Consider the following 27,011-nt stretch of genomic DNA (forward strand, 5'->3'; position numbering starts at 1 on the left):
TATTTGAAGAAAAAAGTACAAAATAACACAGATTTGTGTTGGGAGAGAGTATTTAATCTTTCTCAGCACTCTAACACTGGGATTGGGAGGTATGAATTAGAGGGTGAATACACACATAGGCATGAGGGAAGGGTTACAAATGAATTTCCATAATGCTGACCTTGTTGAATGGCACATCAGGTACTCTATTAGGCTACATGGTCTCTGGAAACCAAGACTCAATTTAATCCATAGACTGGAGTTTTTCTTTCCCTTAAAAGGATCCCAGTCAAAAAACATGAGAGTATCATGTCCAGAGGAGGACATCAGTTGGCTAAATTACCAAATCAAATTTGTCTTATGCTTTGTGAGGAAGAAAGCATAGTTGGTAATATGGTGGAACACTGGTGAAACCAACATGATTGTTCTTCATGCTAATTTCATTTGGATCTCCAACTGGTTTGAGTGTAAAGTTCTGCAGAATGGTGGTCAAGAACAAAAACAACTCCATCCTTGCTAGGCCCTCTCCAAGACAAGCCCGTTTTCCTGAAAAGAAATAATATTGTGCTTAGAAATCTTCGTGGAATATCCAGTGTTAATGAAATTAAAACAGATTTATTGGACCAAAATAGTGGTGGGGAAAGGAGTAAAAGAGAAATACATAGATGAGCAGAAATGAATTCCTTCTTTACATCATGCTTCCCGTGAGCCTTTGAGCAGAAGATCTTACAATGGAACCATAGTTCCATTAAAATGGGAGGACAGGTGAATCAGGTAAGTATTTCCGATGATCTTTTGGGGGGATCTGAGAAGTCATGATGTAGGAATACTAATAAGGAATGTGTCATGTGCTGCACTGGGTTAGTGCAGCATCAGAAAAACTTCCATGAGGAGGCTTTGCCAGAGGAAGGTGGGAAAGGGGAAAGGAATCTCCCTTTAGAGTGGAGACAGAGGTCAGGAGGGCTTCTTTTTTACCAGCAGAAAAGGGCATGAAGCAGTCACTTTTCTTGAAACTTCCATTTTTATCCAGGAAATGCTGAGGGTCAAATTTGTCAGGGTTGGAGAACTCTTTACTGTCACGCAAGACTGGCGAAAGCAATGGGAAGACGTTTGTGCCCTAGAGGGAAGACATTCCAGGGGAGAGTCAGTCAACAACATTATACTAATTGTAAGAATCCTCAGTGGCACCCTATTGTCTCTAGTACAAAATACACACTCCCTTGTGTGTCATATATATTGACATGCCTAGCCCTTAAGAGTCTGGTTAAATTCTAGTTTAGTTTGCCTGATTGAAGTCTCCATTATTGGATCCCATCAATCAACTAGCCAAGTGTTGTTCCCCATTCATGACTTTCCCTCTAGAGTCTCCATGCCTAGAAAGCACTCCTTACTCAAATTAGTTTTTTAGCATCTTGAGCTTCCTTCCTCTTCTTGACTAAGTTTCCAAGCTCTTTCAGCTCTCTCTCCATTCAATTCCTTGGTCTATCCTTCATGTCTACTCCTGTTGCCTGGGTGACTCTGGGCAGAATATAAGACTTATAAGTGCCACAAGCAATGCTCAAAGCCTCCAAGTACAGACCAATATCCTGAAGTAGTTTCCTCAACTGAAAAGCACTCTGATAATCATTTCACAGCCCAAGTCTGAAGGAAAGAAACAATTCTTTTGGGTAGACTTTTCTAGATGTAATTGTGCTCCCTCCAGAAGAATCCAAAGCCTTTGGTGGTCATACATCCTCCTCTTTCTTCTTGCCTTGTGTGAACACCACTTGGCCCATCAATTTTCATCTAGGAGATTCTTAATGATTTGAATTGAACAATAGACTACATGTTATATACTCAATGTGAATCCCTAGGTTGGACGCTCCCTTCCTTTCTTTGGGGGAGAGCAGCTCTTCTGAGACTTTAATTCAGTTAAAAAGAATTCAATCAACTTCTATTAAGTGCCTCTAAAAAGAAGTATTTCAGAATCTAAACCCTCAGTACCACAGTTTTAGTTAAATGACCTTGGGCAAGTCATTTGACCTGAAATTCAGTGTCTCCATCTGCACAATGGGTCAGATAATAGTATTTAGAGGATCCAAACCAGGAAGAGGAAATTATATAAACAAAAAAATTGCTTCTGTAATCTCACTCTATTATTTTTTCTGTACATTTTCTTTCCAAGTGGTGCTGTGATGAATGAGAAGTGGGGAAAAAAAGATAAGTGTACATTTTCTTCTCATTCTTTATTCATCCATCACACCCAAGTTAGCCATATATAACAAAAGACTGCTTTAAGGGAAACTTCCAGTGAGATCTAAAATGAGATCACTGGACCAAGTGATAGCTAAGATCCCTTCCCAAACCAGATGACAGCTGACCTTGGGGATGGTATATTGTTGCAATTGGATGTCCTGGTTCACTGCATGGGGCAGGTTGAGAGGTATGAGGTCAATGAATCTTTGCACTTCATGCACGACAGCATCCATATAGGGCATATCTTGCCTGTCCTTTATGGAAGGAATTCGGTTGTGTCCAATCACACGATTAATTTCTTCATGAATTTTTGCTGCAGGAACAAAGATAGGGATGGCCACTTAGGTTCCTCATCTTTTGGGAATACCCAACAGAATGTATACGTAGTATCTGTCTGATGATACACCCTAAGACTGTTTTCAGGTTGGTTCATTGTCCTCCTTCTACTCAGTCAAGGATGTAAAGATTTTTGCAGAAGAAATAGTTTAATTTTCCCAAGACAGTGAATGAGTCAGTAAGACTTGTGTTTACTTTTCTTTTATAAAGACTATGTAAAATTTAATCAAATCATTTAGTCTGTTTTAGCCTCAGTTTCCTCATCTGAAAAATGAGGAACATTAGACACTAGGTAAGGTCCCGTATACTTCTAAATCTATTATATGATTTGTAAAATGGAGGGAATAACTGACCCCCGACCCCCACCAACCTTAAATGAAATGACATATGCCCAGTGAATGACTGTCCTTACATTCTTTATATTGATGGCCACTCACTACCAGAGAGACTAGATGGTTTCATTTGAATGTGAAAGTGCTGCTGAAATCTGTATTTGGATTTATATTATTTATCAGGTAAGTTTCTCATCTCCCCTCTCTATATCCCAATTGGCTGAGGCAAAGACTTCAGCATTAGAAATGACCCATTTTCATTGAGAACCATCCATATCTGAATGAGAGTCCTATTCCCCATGTACTTAAAGAAGGTACTGAAGGATGACAAAGATCATCCAGCCTTTGCTTGAAAACCTCCAGTAAGGGAGAACCAATATCTCAGGGCAAAAGCATTAGCTTTGGGACAGCTCTAATAGTCAGCAAGTCTTTCCTTACATGAAGCTTTGCTCTGTCAATTTGCAACTTCTATCCATCAATCTAGTTTACCTGTCTATCATGTTCTGCCTCCTGGTAGCCATCAGAACCAGCCTTGCTATTAGATAAGCCCTTGGAGGTGAGAGTGTTTCACTTGGATTTTTGTACTCCGGGTGTATAGCTGAGGGTACATAGTAGGAGCTTTGCATGTTCATTAAACTGAATTGAATTCCACATGCAAGACCTTCACAGACTTGAATAACTATCAGGTCTTGCCCAAGTCTTCTGCTATTGATCTGTTTGGAAGTCATATCAGTTTATAACCATGTTGGTGAACCTATAGCAAGCATGCCAGAGGGAGTGGCTCCTCTCTTCCTTGCCACCATACTTGAGGACATTCCTCACTCCCCCTGCCCCTCAGCTCAGAAGTCTAATGGGAGGGCTTCCTCCCTCCCCTGTCTGGGGTAAGAGAGAAGTTCCATGTTGCTGGAGGGTGCAATTTGGGCACTCGGTCTCTAAAAGGTTCACTATAACTGATCTAGAAGTTAGGAATGTGGAGACAATGCCCAAGCAATGTATGTGGCTGGCACAGCAAGTGTGCTCTGCAAGCATGGCAATTCTTTCACTTTACCTTGGACCTCAGGATGTTTAAGAATGAGGAGGAGGCCGTATCTTAGAGTGCTGCTAGTTGTCTCTGTTCCTGCAGCAAATAAGTCTAATGCAGTCATTATAAGATTCTCCACATCAAATTCCGACTGGGGATTATTTTTCTCCTAAAGCAAGCAGAGGCATAAAATAAATGAAGCCATGAATAGCAGGAGCAGTCATAAGTAATAAAAAAAATACATAAAGTTTGTCCTAGGAGCCATATTCTTCCTTCCCTACCTCAATAAACTAGACTAATAGGTTCAAATCTGGCCTCAGACACTTCCCAGCTGTGTGACCTGTGACAGTCACTTGACCCCCATTGCCTATCCCTTACCAGTCTTCTGCCTTGGAACCAACACACTGTATTGATTCCAAAATGGAAGGTAAGGATTTAAAAAAAAAAAGAAAAGAAACTAGAGACTTCCCAATGTACTCAAGCTTCCATTGCCGAACCACAGGCTTAGCCATCCCAGGCAGTCTTCTCTCCCTCAAGGAACATGCCATAATAGATCCAGGACTGGATTTGGAATCAAGAAGACTTAGATTTAAATTTAGCCTTAGTCAAAGGGTGCTCATGCATCCCTGTTTTCTCATATATAACGAGAGAATTGGATCCTTTCTAGATTTCCATTTATTATATCTATGGGATGGATACAATATCTATGGTATGGAAGGAACCTGATCAAGTAACTTGCATAAAATCTTAACGTTCTGGTGTGACACTATGAAATCACTCCTCATGTTTTACATTTTTACCTTAAAAGAGGACAGTATCTAAGTAAAAACAGAGACACACACTCAAGAAGGAATTTCAGGTGCTCAGAATGGAGTATTGAGAGGAATGTTTTAGGCAGGAGAAAACAAAATTTCAAATTTTGTAGCGGAAATTACATTCAGTGAGCCCACCTGTGACTGATCAGAAATCCCCTTTCCAAAACCTCCCATATGAAATCATCTAGCTTCATTGTGAAGACTTCCCCAGATGGAAAACACTGCTTAATGAAGAATTCTTATTTCAGTCTTGGACATTTTCCCCTCATGTGGAAACGAAATGTGTCTTTAAACACTCTTATGAGTTCTGTCTTCTGGGAATGGCAGAGCAAAGTTATTCTATCCTTTTCTGTGCATCCAGCCTCTAAAATTAGGACAGTTGAGATATCTTTCAACTCACAAATTCTGTGAAATTCTGTGAAATATGAAAGCTAATAGACTAGGACTAGGAAGAACCAATTGTAGAAATCACCTGACAAAACCCACTTTCCAGCAAGAGAAATTAAAACCTAGAAAGGATGTGATTTTTTCAATGTCATACAAGAGGAAATTGAAAGTGGTGGTTGGTGAAATAGCCCAAATGATAGACCTCATCCCATGTCACTTGGAATTGTTCAGAAATCTCCATTTTTATAGAATGGAAATGAAGCTACCTGTGGTTAAAAAAGCTGAGTGATAAGAGTTAAGTAGAAGCTCATCTACTCAAATCAACTGTCAATAAAACTCATAGAGAGAAATTGAGTAAATAATCTAGACCAGGATACTGTACAATGAATATAGACTCTCTCATTAAGAATAGCCATTCTAATGTCTGTAATAAATGAAAAACAAAACAAAACAAAACAAAGCATTAAGATTGTAGGACTCCCAGATATAAAAATAGAATGTCCAAGTCAGCTGTTCAATGATAGAGTTCTGGACTTAGAGTCAGGAAGACATGCATTTACATCTAGATTCAAATATTTTATTGCTCTGGGATCTTGTGCAAATCACTTCACTTCTGTCTGTCTCAATTTTCTCAATGGTAAAATGGAGATAATAAAGCACCTATTTTCTAAGGTTGTTGAAAAGTACAAGTGAGATAATATTTGTAAAGTACTTTGAAAACTTTGAAGCATGATATAAAAAGCTAGCTATTATTATTAAAGTATTTCACAAAGAAAAATAAAAGTATTAATAAAAGAAATAAGGATGAAAATGGACAGATGTTATAGGTCTCAAAAATGAAGAGTAAATATGCAATTAAAACACATATTGAATTATGTATTTAAAGTGGTAGATGTTCTTTTAAGATGAAACTAATAGATTAAGTATTAGAAAATAGTGGAATTTTGCCTCAAATTGTAGTGATAGCCATATTGGAAGGACACACGAGTTCTCTACAAGCCAAAGTGATCTTGAAGATAGGACATAAAGTACCAATTTGAGGAGTTTATGCAAGTTAGAAATATAGAGTTAATTTTAATACTTGCATACAATACCTTAATAAATAAAAGAAAAATGTATGTTTTAAAAACCATGGAAAAATACAAACTCATGAAATTCACAGGCCCTCAACTAGAAAGAAGTATCAAGTTAATCACATCATGAATTGTTCTGGTCCAACATCAGACTTTCAATACTTGGCAAATATTTTGGGAAATGAAAGCAAAGCCCCTGCCCTATCAAGCACAAGAATTCAAATAGGTCAGGATTTGAACTCTATGAGAAATCTTACAAATGGTAGGAGCTAAGCATGGAAGAGTATTAGAACTGCTAAGAGATAGAAGTGAGGAAAGGGTACATTCAAGATCAAGGGATTAAACTGTGTAAAGGCAAAGAGGCAAAAGATGGAATGCTGTGTCCAGGAAACAAGAAGTAGGCTATTTGGTCAGAGCATAGATGGAGGGAGGAATTGTGTAACCAACCCAGAAAAAAAAGCTGAAGCCAGATTGTAAAGGACCTTAAAGCCCAAACAGATGAATGTTTGTTTGTTTTATAAGCAGTGTGAAGCCCTCAAGCTTCCTGATCATGGGAGTGGTCTTGGGAGTTTGCATATTAAGCATGCTAATTTTGCATATTTGTAATGAATGGATTGAGAGTCTTGATGCTTAGAGAGATGTTAAGAGAGAATTTTCATTGTCCAGGAGAGAGATGATGATGACCAGAGCAAGGGTGACTGTGGTGTTCATTGAGAGAAGAAGGAAGTAAGGATTACTGTACTGATGGAATTGAGGAAAAAAGTTTTTTGCTCTCTCTTCCCCATAAACACCATTTGGATGGTAGAGGTACAATTATTCTCATTGTGCCAATCAATTACTAATCATTTTTGGTCAATTCAACAAATACTAAATGAAGTACCTTATCGGTGTAGGATAATATATTAGATGTTCAGAGAGATACAAATTTCCAAAAAAAGATACAATTCCTACCCATGCGGAGTTTATATTCTAGCAGAATGGGGCAACCAGAGATACATCATTCTCAAGTAAATGATACATGACTAGTGTATCAGGAGGATGCATCTAATATCCTATGGGAGATCCCAAAGAATAAAATCATTGATCATTGTTTGTGGCTGTTATTTGTGTGTGTGTGTGTGTGTGTGTGTAAATATAGTACATTTTATTCTCATACTCTTTTCTTCTTATTCTGACTTTGTGTGAAAAGTGTTTTTTTTTTTTACTGGTGTTCATATTGTTGCTGGGTATGTTTTGGTAAATATGTCCATAGACATTTTATATTTTTCTATCATTATTTTCAACTGAATTCCTTTTTTGTTCTCACTGTTGGTTTCTTTGGTAGTAAATGGTAATGCTGATGATTCATGTGGATTATTTTGTATTCTGCAACTTTGTTAAAGTTGTTCATTGTTTCTTTTAGTTTTTTGGTTGATTCTCATATCATCATCTCATCTGTAAAGAATGATAGTTTCATTTCCTCATTGTCTAATTTCTTTTTCTGCCCTTATTGCTATAGCTATCATTTCTTTACAATATTAAATTGTAGTGGTAATAATAGACATCTTTGATTCACCACTGATCTGATTGGGAAAGGTTCTCCTTTCCTCCCCATTACATATAACTCTTACTGGTGGTTTTAGATAGATGCCATTTATCATTTTAAGGAAATGTTTCAGTACTCCTAAATTTTTTTCCTTCTGAGAAAAGTTTTTTCCATTGGGTTAGACTGTAAAGGAAAAAAGGAAGGAAACATCTACATTGCACTAAGCCCTGAGATAAAGACCTTCCAAATATTAACTCATTTAATCTGTACCATGACCCTAGGAGGTGGCTGCTTTACAGTTGTTGAAGTGGAGGCAGACAGCATTTAAGTGACTTGCTTTGGGTTATCCCACTATAAAGTAACTGATTCCAGAATCGCATGCAAATCTTTCAGACCTTAGTCTCAACAGTCTACCAACCCCATCACCTTTGTGATAGAGGCTGGCACTAAAGAAAAAGTGCCAGACTGAAGAGTATGTGAAATTGATCTCCTCAATGGGGGAGGGGCCCAAGCATGAATTTCCTGAGAAGTCTGGTGAGGAGAGCTGTGAGGGTCTCTCCTTCTTGAGACGTCGAAGAAAGAAGGTTGAAAAAGACTCTCTCCTGAGGGTTACCCATTTTTCCTGCTGGTGACTGGAAATCTTTCCCCCCAACACTTCCGAATCAAAGGGACTTTCTGAAGAGGAACCTGAGCAGACTTTGCCTCAGCTCCTGTTGCCCAGGGGTGAGTCAACCTGACTTTCTCTCAGGGGACTCAGGCTGCCAAGGCCTGAGTTCCCCACACATTCGAGGAGGGAGCAGAAAGGGTTTAGATAGAGACAGGGACCCCCTTTTCCCCACTACCCTTTCCCCATTCTTCCCTGCCTGTTATTCCTTTTGTATTACCTGATTCAGTTGACATTAAAAGTTATCTGTTCCCCAAGCGGAGTGTGAGTGAATGGATCAAGGGGAGACCTTTGGGTCTTGAGTAGTGGAGGGGGGACAAGATGGACAAGAGCAAATTGAGGAGAGCAGCTTTAGCTAAGGAGGGAAGGCAGAATGGGGAAAATCTTCAAATCCCCTCTCCTCTCTCTGAGCCAACCTATTACAGCCGCTATCTCCCCTGGAACCCCGTTTTGTGGAAGGAGGGTTCTCTTCTTTTTCCTCTCTCTCTATACACCAGGGTTCAAGCCTCCTTTGGGGGTACATCCCTTCCCTTCTTACTCTTATTTTTTTTAAACACCTTGAAGCCTCTTACAGTCTGAATGGAACTACATAGGACTGGAAGAAAGTCACAGAATAATTTGCAAGTTGAACTAATGTCCATTTTTGCAAATTTGTTCATTTTAATTATCAGGGGCATAGAAATGGTATTATAAGGGCTTTATTTGTTTTCCAAATTGGTTTGTGGATTTCTGGAAGTCTTGAATATCTTTTATATTTCTATGGTGCAAAATAAAGTTGCTTTCTAGAATTAATTAATTTTGAGTGCTTTCATGTTAAGTTGTTGCAGCTAGCATTTATAAAAATAGATATAATTTATATTTATACTTAAAGTTAAGAAAATGCCTTACACATTTATCATTTTCTCCTTACCAGAATTCTGGGACATAAATATAATTACCCCCATTTTACATATGAGGAAATTGAGGCAGAGGGGGATGATAGGTCTTGCCCAGTATTACGCAGCTAGGAAGTATCTGAAGTTGACTTTCAACCAAATCTTCCTAACTTCAAGTTCTGCTCTGCATCATGTTTCTATATTTTGCTTTGCATGTTATCTATCACTCCCATTAGATTTTAAGCTCCTTGACATGGGACTAGCCTTTCATCTCTTTTTTGTATCTCAAGCACTAAGTAAAAGCACTTGGGCCATGGTAGGACCTTGGTAAATGTTATTAATCGATTCTGATGCTCATTTTCAAATACCGCATTCTCCTGCAAAGAGGAAAGTCTAGATCAGCAGCTGATCACTGAGCCACAGAATTCTTCTGAATTCATTTCTAATACAGTGTTCAGTTAAGGAGCAGCGGGAGGGCAAACATGGCTCAGTTTTTAGAGAGATGTTGGCATCCTTGGGGGATAGGGATGTCTTGAGGTTTCCTCTGGTGTCCCTTCTTGTGGTTTGAAGAGAGAGGGCTGAAAAACCTTTGGAATATCAGCCTGGCTTCACTGGCAACATGCTTCCCCCATGTATCCTACCTGCTGCATTTTGGAGAGGTAGCAGTCAATGTAGTCTTGAGGGTTGTTAGGGTCCAGTATCTCTTGATGCTCCTTCACTCTTTCCAAAATGAAGCGTTTTAGTTCCTCCACATTTTTAAAAAGTTGTTTATGCTTTCCAGGGAGATGCACTCTGAATGCTGGTAAAAAGTTGTAGAGCTAACTCCCCCAGAAAAAGAAAACACAAAGACACGTGAGTTAGTGTCACGGAGAGACAATTCGTAATCTCAACTTTATGAACTATTCTGTTCTATTCAAAGTCATTGCATTTTTTAATATTCATTTAAATTTTTCATTAATAAAAATATTTTCTTTCATCTTGACTGGGACTCTCATACTGGGACTCCTACTTGACTCTCATCTCATACTGGGAAAAAAGAAAAACAAAAGCATGAAATAAATCTGTATAGTCAAGCGAAACAAAATACTACCTTGGCAATAGCCAGAAATGTTTGTATTACATATCTTGAGCCCATTTCTTCTCTGCCAGGAAATGGACATCAGAATTTGTTATGTTACCTCAGGAGTTCTTTAGCCTTCCATGGTGTTTATCTTTCTGGTGTCTTTATTATTATACAAATTATTTCTGCTCACTGTACTTGGCATCTATTTATAAAATCTTGTACATCTGAAAATGTCCTTCTCATCATTTCTCACATTATAGTAGAAATTCTATAAACTTTATGTGCCATAGTTTGTTCAACTATAACCCAGCTAATTAGTATTCCATAATTTTTAGTGCTCTGAAGTCACAAAAAGTTGCTTTCCACTTTTCCAGATATAACTTTCAACTTCTGTTTATAAAAATTTTGGAGCATAGAAGAAATAGTTGTATTGTTTGTTCATAGCATATACATAGGGGCAGGTGGATGACTCATTGGATTGAGAGTCAGACCCAGACATTGGAGGTCCTGGGTTCAAATGTGGTCTCAGATACTTCCCAGTTATGTGACCCTGGGCAAGTCACTAAACCCGTATTGCCTAGCCCTTACCGCTCTTCTGCCTTGGAACCAATACACAGAATTGATTCCAAGACAGAAGGTGAGGGTTTAAAAAAAAGCACATACATAATTTACTAAATTGGAGAGAGAGATCCAAATTGTTTTCTAGGGTGCCTAGTTGAATTTACAGATACACTACCATTTTAGATACCAGTATCTCAATGTGTTAGTTTTCCCAAAGTTCCTCCAACCTGTAATATTTTGAAAAATATGGAAGGAAAAATCAGGACTTATCCACATTTTAAAGAAAGTCATTGGGCAACAATTTCTATGACAACTCCTATAGTGCCAGAAAATTGGTGGAATGTTTTTTAAGGCATCCATTCAGGGAAGACAATAATGATCATGAAAGATGGATATTTTCCTAAAGTGAATAGCAGACAAAACATCTAATAATAATTAGAGAAAGGAAGCTTCAGGACTATACACAACAGTCTTGGGTAATTTAAAAGCCATTGGCTTCATTGAAATTCAGGGAACAAGAATTCTATTCCTCTGACCAAAATGAGCTTGTAGCAGAGAGAAACCTGGCTAGAAGGCAATGCTTCTTTCTCCTCCAGACATGAGACATCGGGAGAACATGGTGCTGACATGTTCTAAAGGGGTGGCAATTAGGTTAAGTTGAAGGTAATTAATTAGAAACTTCTGGGAAAAATCACTGAGAATCAAGGAAGGTCAACTGGAAGTGAGAGAAAGAGAAAGGTTCTTTAAAGCAGCAAGTGTAAAAAAACCCCGTTTCTCCAACTAGTTTTTTCTAATTTAATTTTCTTTTGTTTTTCAATGAACAAACACTGTCTCTCTTTGCTTCTTGAATTGAGAGTTTTAAAACTCTTGTAACAAAATGGAATATTCCAGCAAAAAAGTCCCATGTTGCTTATTTCCATAAATAGCAGTATATGTCAAATATACTTACCAGATCAAATTGCTTACCATCTCTAGGTGGAGGGAGGTGTAAATCTTGAAATCTCTCAGACTTGTGAATGTTAAAAATTTCCCCATCAGGGAATTCTTAATTGGAACAAATTCCCTACTGAGAAACATTTCCCATTTTGATGTGAGAACTCGCCAGGATCAGAAATGGGAGGACCTCTACTCTACCCGTACTTAAGACTGCTTTAGGGGAGAAAACTCCTTGCTAAACAATGAAAGTACTTGGATCCATGCTTATGGTGGGGCAAGGAGTTCTTTGAGCCAGGCCTGTTTTTGAATTGATACAATGGGATGCTGGGTACGTAAAAGGGTCGGGTAAGTTTTCTCTTGATGAGATTACTTGACTCAGCTGTGTTTTCTCTAGTTCAGACTTACTGAGGATCTTGGTCGACTTAGCAGGAATTTAGATGGGCAGTCCTTTGGAAAGCGTCTACAGTGATTGGTAGATGTAGAGACTTAGGGGAGGTGACATTGGAGAAAAAGCAGAATCTCTTGAGATATATATCCTTTTGAAGAAATCCTTTTGGAGAATCTCTGATGAGGACCACTTGGGAAGAATCTCTTGAGAGAGGCTCTGGAGAAGGGAAGCTCTTGGAGGATAATCTCTAAGGAGGTCTCCCTGGAGCTCCTCTGAGGGGACTCTGTCCCTCTGGAGGCTCTGGAGAGAGGCCCTTTGGAACGGTCTCTGGCTGGAAGGCTCTCTGGTGAAGTCAGCTGAGATGGAGCTGGCCTAGTGTCACTAGAATCCTTGTTTAGTCAGACCTTGTGGTGAGTGTTAAAAAACTGACTGATTTCTCTTTTAAGACTCAGGTCTAGGCCATATTGGCTTGAGGCCCTTCATACTTATTCCTTTCTTATTCTCTCTCTCTTTTCTTTGATTACTCATTGTATTGTTAATTAAAATCTCTATAAAACCCAATTGACCTGGGTATTTGAATAATTGGGAATATTTCCCTGGCGAACACCTTATATTTGATTTAAAAACCAAGACACTGTAGTGAAACATATTTCTGCTGTCAAATTTACTCACCCTCTCTTATATCTATCACAATTTATATCTTCCACCATTTTACCTCACTACAGCTTAAGACCTCAACCATTTAAAATCTCACAGAGGCAAAGGGGGAAGGAGATAATTTGGATCCGATAATTTCAGAAGACTTATATGGAAAATTGTTATTGTATGTAATTGGTAAAATAAAATATCTTTATAACAGATGGACATGCAAGGCTTACAGGAGAGTCTAAAGTAAGTATTTTGTGTGTGTTTGAGGAGAGAATGTTCTAAAATCATACCAGATAATGAGCTTTCTCAATATGCTAATTAATTATTATTTTTCAAATATTATTTCTCTTTATATTTCAATTATTCTCATTGTGCTAATCAATTACTAATCAACTCAAGAAATACTAAATAAGTACCTTATCAATGGAGGATCATATATTAGATGTTCAGAGAGATACAAATTTCCTGAAAGATACAATTCCTACCCATGTGGATTTTATATTGTAGAAGAAGAATGGGGCAAACAGAGATTCATAATTCTCAAGTAAATTAAACATGACTAGTGTATCAGGAGGAAGCATATAATAATCTATGGGATATCCAAAGAATAAAAACATTGTTAATCACAGGGAACAAGGGAGGCTTCATGAAGTAGGTGGCATTAGAGTGGGATTTTAAAGGGTGGGCAGAAATTCAACAGCTGAAGAGGGAACCTGATGGACATTCAAGGAATATTGGACAGGAGAAACAAATCTCCTAAATGAAAGAAACACAGGACTAGACTGTAGGACTGTGAATGATCCAGCATGGCTCTGTCATAAAGTATATTGAGTATGTGAATTAAACAGATAAGAATCAAGAGTTAATGTGGTGCCATAATTGGAGAGTCAAGAATGATAGATAAATTGGAAACTCTTTGCTCCATCTTGAGAAAGCCTACATTATGCCCCTCTGAAGGCAAAGTACTTAATTTCTCCAGGTGGCATTGATAGTAATTAGATGAAATTGAGGGAGTGTTGAGTGGAGAACAGGATCCTCTCTGACCAATTCAAAACTCAATAGGGAAACTAAGGCCATCATTTCATGAATTGACCACCATATACTCTCCTTACCAACAAGTGAAAACTTGGGCTGACCATGGTGTGAAATTCACGAAATTGGCAAAAAAACTTAAAGTGTTCCAAGATTCCTATTTCTTTTTTAAGACTAGTTCACAGCTCTGCTCTGAAGATGAGTTTATCTTTTCTTCAGATAATGATTAAGTGAAAAGATCATTGGATTTGAAGTCAGAACAGATGGATCAGCATGAATGCCCTGTTACCTACTTGGTAAACTCCAGCAAATCATGCCAGCTGTCTTTATCTTAGTTTCCTCCTCTAAGCAATAATAATAGTAGTAGTTGCATTCATAATAGCTAGTATTTATATAACATTATATGAGTGTGTGATATACTGATCCTGTTGCTGAAATTCATCAAACAGTCACAAAATAAGAAGACCCCTCTGACCTTACCTGTATCCATGGTTTGGTAAACAGTTGAAAGTTTTCATTTAATAAGCCTATCAAATATAGAAATTTCTCATCTTTGTAGTTGAATCGATCACGGAAAAGTATAGAGCAGATCACATTGCATGGAGCACAGCCAAGGATGAAGGTGGGATCATTAGGCTGACCTAATGTTGAAAAAAATTACCAAAAGTAGAAAAAAACAGCCTTATCAGCAATGTTTCTTATCAAGTAGAAATTGGTGTCTCTTCTGTTCATACCTGGATTTGGTGTTTAATTCCTCTTGGATTATTTTCCTGGATAGTTTCTTTTATGCATTAGAGGGAGGCTAGATAGATAAGTTGTAATATCTGAATAAGAAAAGCAAGAAGGGAGTTCTATAGCTAAACAGAATGGTTGACTAGTCAATGGACCAAGGCAGAGACTTTTGAAGGATGTCAGAACAACCTCCCTCTGGAGGCCAGGAGTAAACTCTTGCCCAAGTCAGCATAACCTTTCCAGCAGCTAAGCAGACACTCCCTGTATTGTAAACCCCTCAGCTAGCTGCAACTGCCAAATCACGATATCCTATTGTTCAACATTTCATGCTAGCCCGCTATACTATAAAAGGTGTTCCCCCATCCAAGCCAGTGTGCCCCCTTCTTTGGGGCAGCCCTAGCGGGTGCTAGAAATAAATGATGATCGTTTGCTTACTTGCATTATCTCTGTATATGTTCCTGGGGGATTTTCTAGGACCTAACACTTTGAATGACCCCCAAAGCATGTAGTACATAGGACTAGAATGTGTGAGTAGTGAGACCCCACAGACTCAGAAGACAAGAACTGAAAGCCAACCTTTTGTCTTCCTGAGTTCCTCCACCAGGCATTGGGCTTCCTCCTGAACTCTCTCTTCAATGGTTCTCTTCCCCATCCCAAAGTTCCTTAATGTCATCAAAGAAAATCTCCGGATTTGTTTCCACCTTTCTCCACGACTGAAAACAACTCCTAGACAATGGAGAAGATGTGGGTCATTCTAACAATCAAGGCAAAAGGTGGACACTGTGCATGGTAGCTAAGGAGTTTCTAGTTTAACACATTTCAGACAAAATTCAGTGCAACATGGTAGGTATCAGATCTCTACCACTTGAAGACCTTGTGCTATGTTCTGGAATAGAATGTTAAAAATAGAAGTCATTAACTGCTCTATGGATTTATACTTGATATGATATATTCTACCATACCTTTTTTTGTTTTTCACTGACTTGAATAAACTAAGCTTACCTTGTCCTTTGACTGTATCTTCAAATATCGGTACATTTCCCCTCTCCATAAAAATATCTCCTTTATCAATTAGAGCTTCCTTCACAATGTTATATCCATGTAGCACCACAACACGCTGCGTTCCAAAATAAAGAGTATATATGGAGCCGTATTTTTTAGCCAGCTATGAAAAGAATGCCAAGAAATAGAGGTTAGTGTGAAACGTTCAAAAAGCTGAAATCTATCCCCACAACTGTATTACATCATGCCATATGTCTGTGTATATGTGAGTAGCTATGTACACATAAGTCAAATGTTAATAAATTCACTGAATATAAAATAATTAGCTATGAGATAAGGTAGTAGTATTTTTATTCCTTTTCGTTTTGCTCCTTTGAAATCCCTATCATTGCATTTTTCTAATGTAGAGTTGTGTGTTCCATTGGCAACTATTAAAGAACTAGAGATGTTGGGTATATGATCTATGGGAAATTTATAGGAGGACATGGGGGGGAAAAACCACTTGGGATATAGATTTGATTATGATCTCCTTTCAAAAGTCCACTCTTGTTGCCTCTCCTCTAATTTCTTAAATTTTTGCAATGGTTCTATCATCAATATTCAACACAAACTGATCTCTCCAAATTTACTAATGATCTTTAAATTTCCAAACTGGATGGCCATTTCCCAATCCACATTCTCCTAGACCTTTTCACTGTTGACTGCCCTCTTCTATCTGGGTTTCTCTAATCCTTTGCTTTCATTCTCTGTCTATTTTCTTCTTACTTGTCTGATTAGTCTATGTTCTTTGCTAGATCATTTTACAAAATGAATGTCCAATTCATGGATATTCCCTATGGTTCTGTCATGGACCGTTTTCTCTTCTCCTTCTACATTCTCACTCTTGATAACTGCATCATCACTATGGAGATATATCCCAGATATAGACATGTTGACCTAATATCTCTCTTGAATATCTTTAGACTTCCCGTACTCAATAAGTAGAAAATGGAATTCTGTATCGTTTCCCTAAATTCAATATTTTTTTTTTCAAAATTTCCAGTTCCTGGCTAAAGTGCCAGTATAAAAGCAAAGGTTATACAACTTTCTACACTGATCAACAGACTTTAGTGGCTTTCTATTACCTCTGAGATAAAATATAAACTTATTTGACATTTCAAATCCTTCACAACTCACTTGGGATGAATATTTTCAGCATTTTTATTGCCCTTGACTTGTTCCATGACTTAGAAGAATTAGTCATCTTGCTCTTTTAAAAAAAACACTAATTTTGGGGCAGCTGGGTAGCTCAGTGGATTGAGAACCAGTCTTAGAGATGGGAGGTCCTAGGTTCAAATCTGGCTTCAGCCACTTCCCAGCTGTGTGACCCTGGGCAAGTCACTTGACCCCCATTGCCTAACCCTTACCACTCTTCTGCCTTGGAGCCAATACACAGTACTGACTCCAAGAAGGAAGGTAAGGGTTTAAAAAAAACAAAAACATAAACAAAGAAACACTAATTTCCATTGCCTTGGTTTTGCAATACCCATGCCCAAGATGTACTCCTTTCTTGCAGCTTTCAAGTAGAAATCTTAAATTCCACAAAGTTTAATTCATGTCCAACTTTCTACATGATATCTCTTCTGACATTTCCACCAGCTACTAGTGCCTTCCCTTCTAAATAAAGTATTTATTTTGAACATATTTTTATGGCAAACTCTCTCATTCCCCCAGTAGCTTATTTAACCATGCTATACCCAGAAAGAAAGAGAAAAGGGTAATAGCTCCTAGGGGAATTAAAAAAGGTCTCCTACTAAAGCTGGGCTTTGAATTGTGTCTTGAACAAAATTAGGAAAAATAAAAATTAGAGATGAAGGAATAAAGCATTTTAGGCTTGGGGGAACCTCCAGTGCAAAGATTCAGAGATAGCAGATTGAGTTTCATAGACAAAAGTCTTGTGAGGTTCAAATGAGATAATGAAATAAAGCATTTTGTAAATTTTAGAGCCCTATATGAATGCCAGTTATTATTATTGTTATTACTAGTCTTCAGGTACCAGACCTACACTATAGTGATAATTAACATCATTCTCTGAGCTTTGTATAACACTATTGCTTGAGCTCAAACAATTTTTACAGAGTAAATAGAGAGGTTCAGTCAAATGTTGAACACTGGGCCTTTTGGTGGGAAAGTATATTGTAAAAACTTTATGTTTTAGCTTCATTTTTAATAATTTATCTTGTTTTCTTAGCCTAAACAATCAATAGAATAATAAACCATATCCCAGTTGGTAGCATTTACTGATTTCTAAGGTGTAAATTTTCCTTTTGAAAAACCTAACAATCTGCTTTAGGAAGAAGTTAGAGCTCCCTATAGCAAATCTATCCAAATGTGATATTGATGGAAATATATAACAATATTGGATTAGTAGGGGACTTCAACTTTCCATTCTCAGAAGTAGATAAATTTAACCATAAAATAAAAAAGAAAGAAGTGAAGGATATAAACAAAATATTAGAAGAATCAGATAGAATAGATTTCTGGAGAGAACTGAGTGGTAAAGAAAAGAATACACCTTTTTTTCTAGTGCTATATTCTACCTTTATAAAAACTGACCATATATTAAAACACAAAAGTTTATAATTAAATAAAGAAAAGCTGAGATATTCAATGTATCTTTTCTAAACTATACAGCAATAAAATATATTTAATGAAGGTCCATGGAAATGTAGAATCAAAATTAACTGGGTACTAAATAATGTTTAAGAATTTGTTTTCTAAAAAAACAAGTCATAGTGTCAATAATTAATTTTATTAATGGAAATTCTAATAATGAGACAACATAGCAAAACCTATGAGATACAGCAAATGCAATAACTAGAGGAAATTTATATCTCTAAATGCATATAAAATAAATAAGAAACAGATTAATTAATTGGGTATGGTATTAAAAAAACAGAAAAAACAAATTAAATATCCCAATTACATACTAAATTATGAATCCTAAAAATTAAAGGTGTGATGAACAAAATTGAGTATAGGGAAAGCATTGAATTAATAAATAAAAGTTAGAACTGTTTTTATGAAAAAAAGAAAATATGTATAAACCATTGGTTAATATGATGTTTAAAACACAGAGAATAAATCCAAATCATTAGCATAAAAAATAAGATGGTATATTTGCCACTAATGAAGATCAAATCAAAACAGTGATCAGGAGTTATTTTTGCATAATTTTAGGTAAAATTTTTTACAATTTAAGTGAAATGGAAGAGTAGCTACAAAAATACAAATTGCCTAGATTAACAGATGTGAAGATTGGATTTAGCTATCTCCTGATTGTAACAATGAAGATACTTAGCTCTTTCTTTATAGTGAAGTTAGAATTGTAAGCTACAATCTATTTTTAGATTTTAACTACAAAAAGGTGTTAAGTAACTACAAAAGGTGAATTAACCACAAAAAGGTGTTAAGTAACTACAAAAAGGTGAACTTACCAAAAGAGGTGTTAAGTAACCCCAAAAGATATAGTCTTACCAGAGAAGGTGAGAACTAAAGAATGGGCAGTCCTGGAGAAAAGCGTCTGCTGTGATTGGTAGACATGAAATTTAGGGGAGGTGACACAAGAGAAAAAGATCTTTAAAAAGAGAACCAAAAGGCAGAAGGAGATCATTCAGACATTGGGAGCATTTGGATTCATTCAGATTCAAATTCAGATCAGACATTCAGGCATTCATTCATTCGGGCACTGATTCTGGGGAGTGACTGGAAGACAGACCCTGGAGGAGCAACCTTAATATAGACACTCAGAATTCTTTTAGACTGTCACCATTGGTGAGTAAAAAGCTGACTTAGTGATCCCTCCAGGTAAGGCCCATCTTCCTGATACTCTCTTCCCCTGGCTGGGGCTTAGAGATTCTAACTGGTATCAGAAGAAGCCAGAGTTTTTTTTTCTCCCTCATTCCTTAATATCTTCCTTCTATTGTAAATATTGTAAATAAAACTACCATAAATTCCATTTACTTTAGCAATTTCTTTTTGGGATTTAGAAATTAAATCCCTGGTGACCACCTAATAATATATTTGAGTCCAACCACAATTAATTTTAACACAGAGGAAGAAAAACAGTACATACATAAACAGATTTTGGTAAAAAGAAATCGAACAGGTCATAAGTTAGCCTCCTAAGAAATAAATACTAGGACCAAATGGATTTTCAAGCAAGTTTTAACCAAACATGTAAAAATTCAATATTAAATAATTTCTTTAGAAGAATTTGTAAAGAATGAGTCTTACCAAACATTTTTATGAAACAAATGTGCTTCTGATGCCTAAACTAGGATGAGCAACAGCAGAAAAAGAAAATTAAAGAACCATTTCATTAATGAAGGTGAAAATTTTTAAATAAAATATTAGTGTGGAGACTATTGCAGTGTATCACAAATGTTATACATTAAAACCAAACAGGAATTATAGCAAATATGGCAGGAAGATTTTCTATAAGGAAAATAACATAATGGATTAAATTGACAACAAAAGTAACAAACATTATATAATCAAATTAATATATACAGAAAAAAACTTGTGACAAAATGTAATTCATTCTTGTTTAAAGACTTGAAAACATAAGTATAAAAAAAGAAAAATATATAAAAAAGAAAAAGAAAACATAAGTATAAAAGGATTTCCTTAGAATAAAAATATATATTTTAAGCCATCAGCAAACATCTATAATAAGAATAAATTAGAAGTCTTCCCTATAACATCAGTAGTGAAACAAGGAATCCCATCACCTCCAGTATGAGTTAATATTGTGTTAGAAATGATAGCAATAGAAATGAGAAGAAAAAGAAATGGAAGGAATAAGAATGGGCAAAGAGATAGTAAATGTATTGCTTTTCAATGCTAATAAAATTGTATTTATGGAAAATTGTAGAGATTCAACTACAAATTAGGTGAAATATTTTTAAATTAATTTAAATTTAATTAAATTTTAAAAAATTAATTAAATAAAAATAAATTTAAATTTAAAAAGATTTTAGCAAAGGAACAGGATATAAAATAAACCCATATAAATATTTAGTGTGTATATCTCAACAACAAAGTCCTGTAAGAAGAGATAATAAGCAATAATCCATTTAATATAATCATAGAATGAAATGTCTAAGAATGTCTTCTAAAACAAACCCAGAAAATTCAAGAACATAATTATAAAACATTTTAAAATATAATCAGCTTTAAATTTTTGAAGAAATAGTAATTATTGATAACTTGGCAGAACTAATAAAATTTAAATGACAATCCTACCAAAACTAATCTAATTATTCATTGCTGTACTCATTAAATTTGTATCTATGCCACAAAAGTTATCAAACTATTCATACTTTGCAACTTGGTCTATATCTGAAAGAGATTAAAGAAAGAGAAAAGGAGAGAGACAGAGACAGAGAGAGATATATGTAAATATCTATAGATATAGGTATGTGCCAGGAGCCATCAAAGCCATGTTGTTTGACATGGTCACACATGGAAACCGGGGTTTGCAAAGTGGCCCTCAGGAAGGATAGAAACTCCCACTCATTCCCATTCTGTGTGACTTCTCTCTCTAATACCCCTTATTATTGGAATTGTTCTCCAGGAGAAAATAAATGAGAGCAACATGCCTGCAAGGTTAATACAATTATTCCACTCTATCCTCCCAGAATATTACCAAAATATCATACTTACAGAATTAAACCTAAAGATTCCTATGTACCCACTTAAGTGGGAAACCCCCCTTTCATAGGTTTAAAACCTCTAACACAACTGCATTTTGATTCTCCACCCCCACTACAAACCAGGGATGAGAGGTATATTAATTACCTCTCAGGCAGAGACTGGTACATTATACTTCACTACTTTATTGTGCAAACTGAAGCCTAGATACCTTAGTGAAACATTAGAAAAATGAAAGCCTGATATTAAAAAATAACTAAAACTGGGCTAGGTTTTCCTACCCTTTGACCCTGCACTGAGCAGCAGTGTTTTGTTGATTATCTCCTAAGGAATCCTGATTGATTAAGTTGATTAAAGTTATGAATAATCACTCTTATCCTAACCACATGTCTAGCACCTCATGGTTTCCTGGGAACTGATCTCTAGTTACGTTGCCCATAAAGAGAAAACATTTATATTTAGTAAAGCTTCTTGTCTGTTGTGAGAATGTATAGCAACATAGTATGTAGGATAATCATAGAATGTTAATTAAACAAGTTGTTAAAAGTTAAAGTATGACTTATCCAATTATCTGTAAGGAAAAATGTATATAGAAAAATGAATCTTGGTGCCAAGTACCTGTGTAACCAGAGGGTATAAAAATAAAAATCGAGCCAGCAAACGCAGAGCAGTTTTTTTGTTAAGACTGTGCTCCAGGTTGAAAACTAAGAAAACTAAAGCTGCTTCCCATTCATTATGCCGAGGCCAACATTCCCAGTCAAAGGACCCCTGATGCTGGGGAGAGGGTAGGTCCCACCTGTGGCAGGTATGTGCATGTTATCTTATTAAACTGGGAGCCTCTTGAGGCCAGGGATCATCATGTTTTTCTTTTTTATCCTTAAAGACCTAACAGAATGCCCGACACAGGTTGTTGTTGTTGTTGTTCAGTTTCAGTTGTGTCGGACTCTTTGTGATCCCATTTGGCATTTTCTTGGGAAAAATATGAGTGAGGAGTGGTTTGCCATTTCCTTTCTCAACTCATATTAGAGATGAGAAAATGGAGGCAAACAGAGTTAGAGATTGGCCCAGAATCATACAGCTACCAAGTATCTGAGGCTGGATTTAAGCTTAGGTCTTCTTGACTCTAGGCCTCACTCTCTATTGCACCATATCACCTACCTGGCACATGCTACATGCTACATGACATTTTATGAATTGATTAAGTAACTGACTAATTAATTGATTGGAGAAAAAGTTCTTGCATATTCTGCCTAGATGAAAAGGCCCTAATGAAATAACCTCTTCATTACAGACTATCTGCTGATGAAGGACAAGTCTAGCCAATATCGGTATATTTGCATATTTCTAAACCATTTACCATATTGAAAACTGTGCTACCATTTTTTCCTTTCATTTTAAAGATTATCAATAAAATTTTTGATCCCCTAACCCATTCCTCCCTTAAACTCTATAAGGTTAATTGCACTATTTTAGGTAGTGGGATGATTTTGGGGAAAACATATCATGTTATTACAGGATTGTAAATAATTATGTGGGTGTAACAATGTCCTGTAAGCAATAAAGAAAAGGATTGTCTCAGAGAAATATGGGAAGACTTGTGTGAATTCTTGTAGATTGAAGTGAGTAAATAAAAAAATCCATATAATAAAAATGATATTACAAAAACCAATAGCTTTGAAAAACTTAAGCACTATAATGCTCATATTGTGAAGCCAGTACTGCTGGGAATTCAGGATGGAACATGCTACCCACATCCTGCTAGAAATACTATGGACTCAGGGATCAGATGGAGACATATTCTTAGACATGGTGTATGAATTGAGAATTTGTTTTCCTTGCTACATATCTGTAATAAGGATCTTATTTTTTATGGATGATGGGACCTTAAGGCATAAGGGGAAAATAATGAATTTCTATTCATTGAAATAAAAGGATATTAAATAATTAAGTAAAACTAGCTCTTCTCATACTACTTCCTTACTTCTCCTAAACATAACCTCTCTATTAGTCTCCTTTTTCGCAGCAATTCCCAGGATATATCATTCTTCTTGGTAGGGAAAACAATAATAAAATAATAAATGAACAGCTCTCCCTCCTATCTGTTGTGGACATTATTGTCCAAACATCTAAACAAATATCCTTTCCCTTAGTCAATTATGTTTTTCATTCAATAGAACTTTCAAAAACAACTCTGTTGTTCTCATCTTCACTAAATTAAACCTCAGGTCATTCTGTGGTTAGCACTTAATATGTCTGCAAGTCAATTCATTTGTTTCTGCACACACCAAAACTACATCTAAACTTGTCCATTTCTCTTCCCCAAGAAGTGGGCTACTTTTGAAGAACTTCCATTCATCCTGATTTAAACCACAGATTCATTCTTTACTTTTCATTCTTGTTTATTACAAATATTCAGTAAGCCATTGGCAAGTCTGTATATCTCCCACATCTATTCCCTCTGCACCATTCTCATGTTCACTGACCCAGTTAAGACTCTCATGCTCCCTGACTTTGACTATTTTAATGGGTCAGTGAGACAGGCACCTACGCTGACTAATTCTGTGAGTTATCCTAAAGGAAGGAGGAAGTGAAATGCAAGAGGCATGTCAAACCACTGCAAAACCACTTGGAAACTGGTAGAGACAGCCCAGAACTGTTACTCAAGAGTATTTGGGAATGGCCCATTTATATCAATGGCTCCTGCATCCAGCACAAACCAATCATCATTTAAATGAGGTGAGATCACTGCTGAGAAGCATCCTACCTTTTTCACCACTTACTAATACCAATTACTAAACACCTGACCCTGTCAGACAGGTAAGCCCAAGATTCCTAGGAGAGACAAAGATCTGTAGACCACCGTTTCTTCTTCCATAAGAGCCACCCTCAAAATTAGCCCTGGAAGCAATCACCTGGCAGCTGCTTCTATCCATCCTGCAGTCACAGACAAAGAAGATTAGAAAAGAAAAGTCCCACCACCAAAGTCCCGGGCACTGCCCAGTGATTCAGTGTCAGAAAAAGATATGATTTTTTTTTTAGTCAGAAAATAACATTAAATGTGTTGTATTATATTTTGATTTGTTAATGGTCCCAATGAGCACAAGGCCTTTCCAACTGGCATGCATCTGAAAACTCTTACTTTGTTATCACATAGTAAGTTATTTTTAATCTATTTTTCAATGATCTCCAGGTTCTAATATTTCTCCTCTGCTGTGAATAATCCATACCACTAACAATTTAATATTCCTATAAAACAGTTCTAGCAATGCCATTCTTCTTCTCAAAAGCTTGCAGGAGCTCCCTAGTGCCTCCTTAACTTGGTAATTAGATGGCTCCAACCCCAAAGTTTTTGACAAGTGCAAGGTTGACATTGCTAATACTAATCTAATACAAAGCCACACCATCCTTGACTTAGGAATCCCAATCAACATGAGTCCTGATTCAATTATTCATGTGAAGCCTTTGTGTCTCAACCCCATAATATAAGCAGCTTGGATCCAAACTTCAAATCCATCCCCTTTACCTCGGAGAATGTTGAAGCCATGTTCTTGAAATCAAATTGCAGGAGGTTTCCAAAAATGGGAAGAGGAGTGGGACCTGGTGGGAGCTTCCCCTTTTTGGTCCCATGGTTCCATAAAGATAAGAAGATCAGAAAAAGGACACAAGTCAGGAGGACAGTTGTGGTGAGTCCCCAAGGCTCCATTGCCAGAGAGATGGTCCTACAACTTTCAGAGGTAACGGGCAGCTCAGTCTCTTATATTCAGTCATAGAGAACATGGGGTGGGACTGCTCAGCCAATAAGAGGATAGTCCTTGAAGGCAAACAAGATTTATTTTATATTAACTCAGGTTAGTTTAGTAATCAAAAGGTTATTAAGGGAATGTCCACATATTTGTTACTTTGGAATCTGTCCCTGACTCTACCCTGACACCAAAATGGGACTGTAAAAGTATGTTGTCCAGCTTATCTTGTTGGGGGGGGGGGGGTCATAGGCTAATGACAATCAAATTTCTGTTGGCTTTTAGATGTATGTTGAACTAAGAAGAGGAAAAAAATGTCCAAATTCATCCTGAGAGAAGGGGGTTATTGGGTCCACATTGTCAGATCCTGCAGGTTTGACCTTTTAGTAAACAGATAAGGTGTGATCTCCTTGCCCCCTGAGCTACACTGGGCTTAACTGACTTCTTTAACATCGTTCTTCTTTCTCCAGCTTGAAGAAGATTCTTCTTGTGAGAGAAGGTGGCCACATAATATGCACTGATATGATCTAACTTCTTTCTGTTCTCTTTGAGTAATGACCCCATCTGACCTTGGGGCCATGTCCACCATCTATGCCTTCTGCTTTCTTCTTGCTTTCATCATTTTGGGTATCAACATTTTTGTATCCCTTTGCATCTTCTGAGTTTTAGTCTTCTTAACCTTTCATCTTGGTGCCTTTTCTTATACCAGACCTTGGTTAAACACATCTTCTAATGAGGTGTTGATATTTCCTTTGATATGGTCCAATGCTATGATGCAATATGATTCCATTGACATATGCCCTCTTCTACTATAAGTCACTACTGATTCCATGGCAAAGTATGAACCCATCTCTCTCACAGACCTTCATGGATTACCTGCCCCATTGTAGCTTGGAGGACAACCATAAATCTCAGATTGAGACTATGACCAAAGGCACTCTTTTTCTTCCTGGTTTTCTCCCTTGGACAGAGATGGAACCCATTTCTTTGATTTATACTGACCTCTGCTTTCATGTTAGGTGCAAGACTCTGAGCATCCTATCAGAATATATGCTTTGTCCCATGTTTGACTTGCCCACAGACCCTTAAAGTTTCAAAAGTAACATAATGTACTCTCAACTATCAACAGGAAGAGAGAATTTCAAGAATTGTTGATCCTGACAAAGATACTTGAGCATGATGTCAGCTAGTCACCATTCCCTTATTGTCATCTCTTGCATTCAAAATTCCACTCCTTGATAAAGTTTGTTTAAAGATGCTATTCTACCAAAGTCTATTGCTCTTTTGGAACAAAGGAGATTCTGAGAGTTTCAGAAACAAAGTTAAAAGATAAGGAAATAAAATTCTTGCCCAGGGGTGTGTTAGAACCAGCTCAGTACAGATCAAAAGAGCTGATTGTTAACTTTCTTAGTGTGTTCCATTTAGTTTGAATACCCAATATATCACAAACCAAGTTTGATTTATTCTTCTATTTCTAGACTTAAGTGACGATGGAGAAAATACTAATAATGCAGATCCAACTGAAATCTGTGACAGGCTTAGTCAGCCGCTAAATAGTTACCAGAGCCTCATGCCATTTTGGCCCTGTGGAGGAGACTTAGAAGCACTCAACAAGAGCTTTGCAGCTTGCAAATGTATGAATGTCTCCTTTGATACTGTCACTGAAATCATGATATATGTAATAATAACAACATGGAAGGAAGAAAAAGAAGAAGAAGAGGAAGAAGAAGAAAGGAAGGAAGGAAAGAATAGGTAACATTTATTAAGCATGTTCCACATCCCAGGAATTGTGCTAGAAGCTTTGTAATTATTTTCTCATTTAATCCTTACAACAGCCTCGGTATGTAGGTGATATTGTTATTCCCATTTTACAGATGAGAAAATTGAGACAAATGGATGTTAAATAGTTTGATAATAATAGCAGAAATATCATCCTGCCTCTACCACCAGCTACCATTCTGAACTTGGTCAAG

General features: G+C 36.8%; 1 protein-coding gene across 1 annotated transcript; it reads right to left on the bottom strand.

Moving 5' to 3' along the window:
* Positions 1 to 32: 32 nt before the first annotated feature.
* On the bottom strand, positions 33 to 25,040 carry LOC100026588 (cytochrome P450 2C19-like). The gene is made up of 9 exons (XM_016427939.2): positions 24,822 to 25,040; positions 15,605 to 15,767; positions 15,179 to 15,328; positions 14,351 to 14,511; positions 9,884 to 10,060; positions 3,931 to 4,072; positions 2,340 to 2,527; positions 955 to 1,096; positions 33 to 525 (listed from the first exon to the last, which is right to left on the bottom strand). The coding sequence occupies exons 1-9, from the start codon at positions 24,999 to 25,001 to the stop codon at positions 338 to 340; spliced, it is 1,491 nt and encodes a 496-aa protein (XP_016283425.2). The 5' UTR covers positions 25,002 to 25,040; the 3' UTR covers positions 33 to 337.
* Between the last annotated feature and the right edge of the window lie 1,971 nt (positions 25,041 to 27,011).

This window comes from Monodelphis domestica, chromosome 1 (genome assembly GCF_027887165.1).
Source record: "Monodelphis domestica isolate mMonDom1 chromosome 1, mMonDom1.pri, whole genome shotgun sequence".
Taxonomy (NCBI): Eukaryota; Metazoa; Chordata; class Mammalia; order Didelphimorphia; family Didelphidae; genus Monodelphis; species Monodelphis domestica.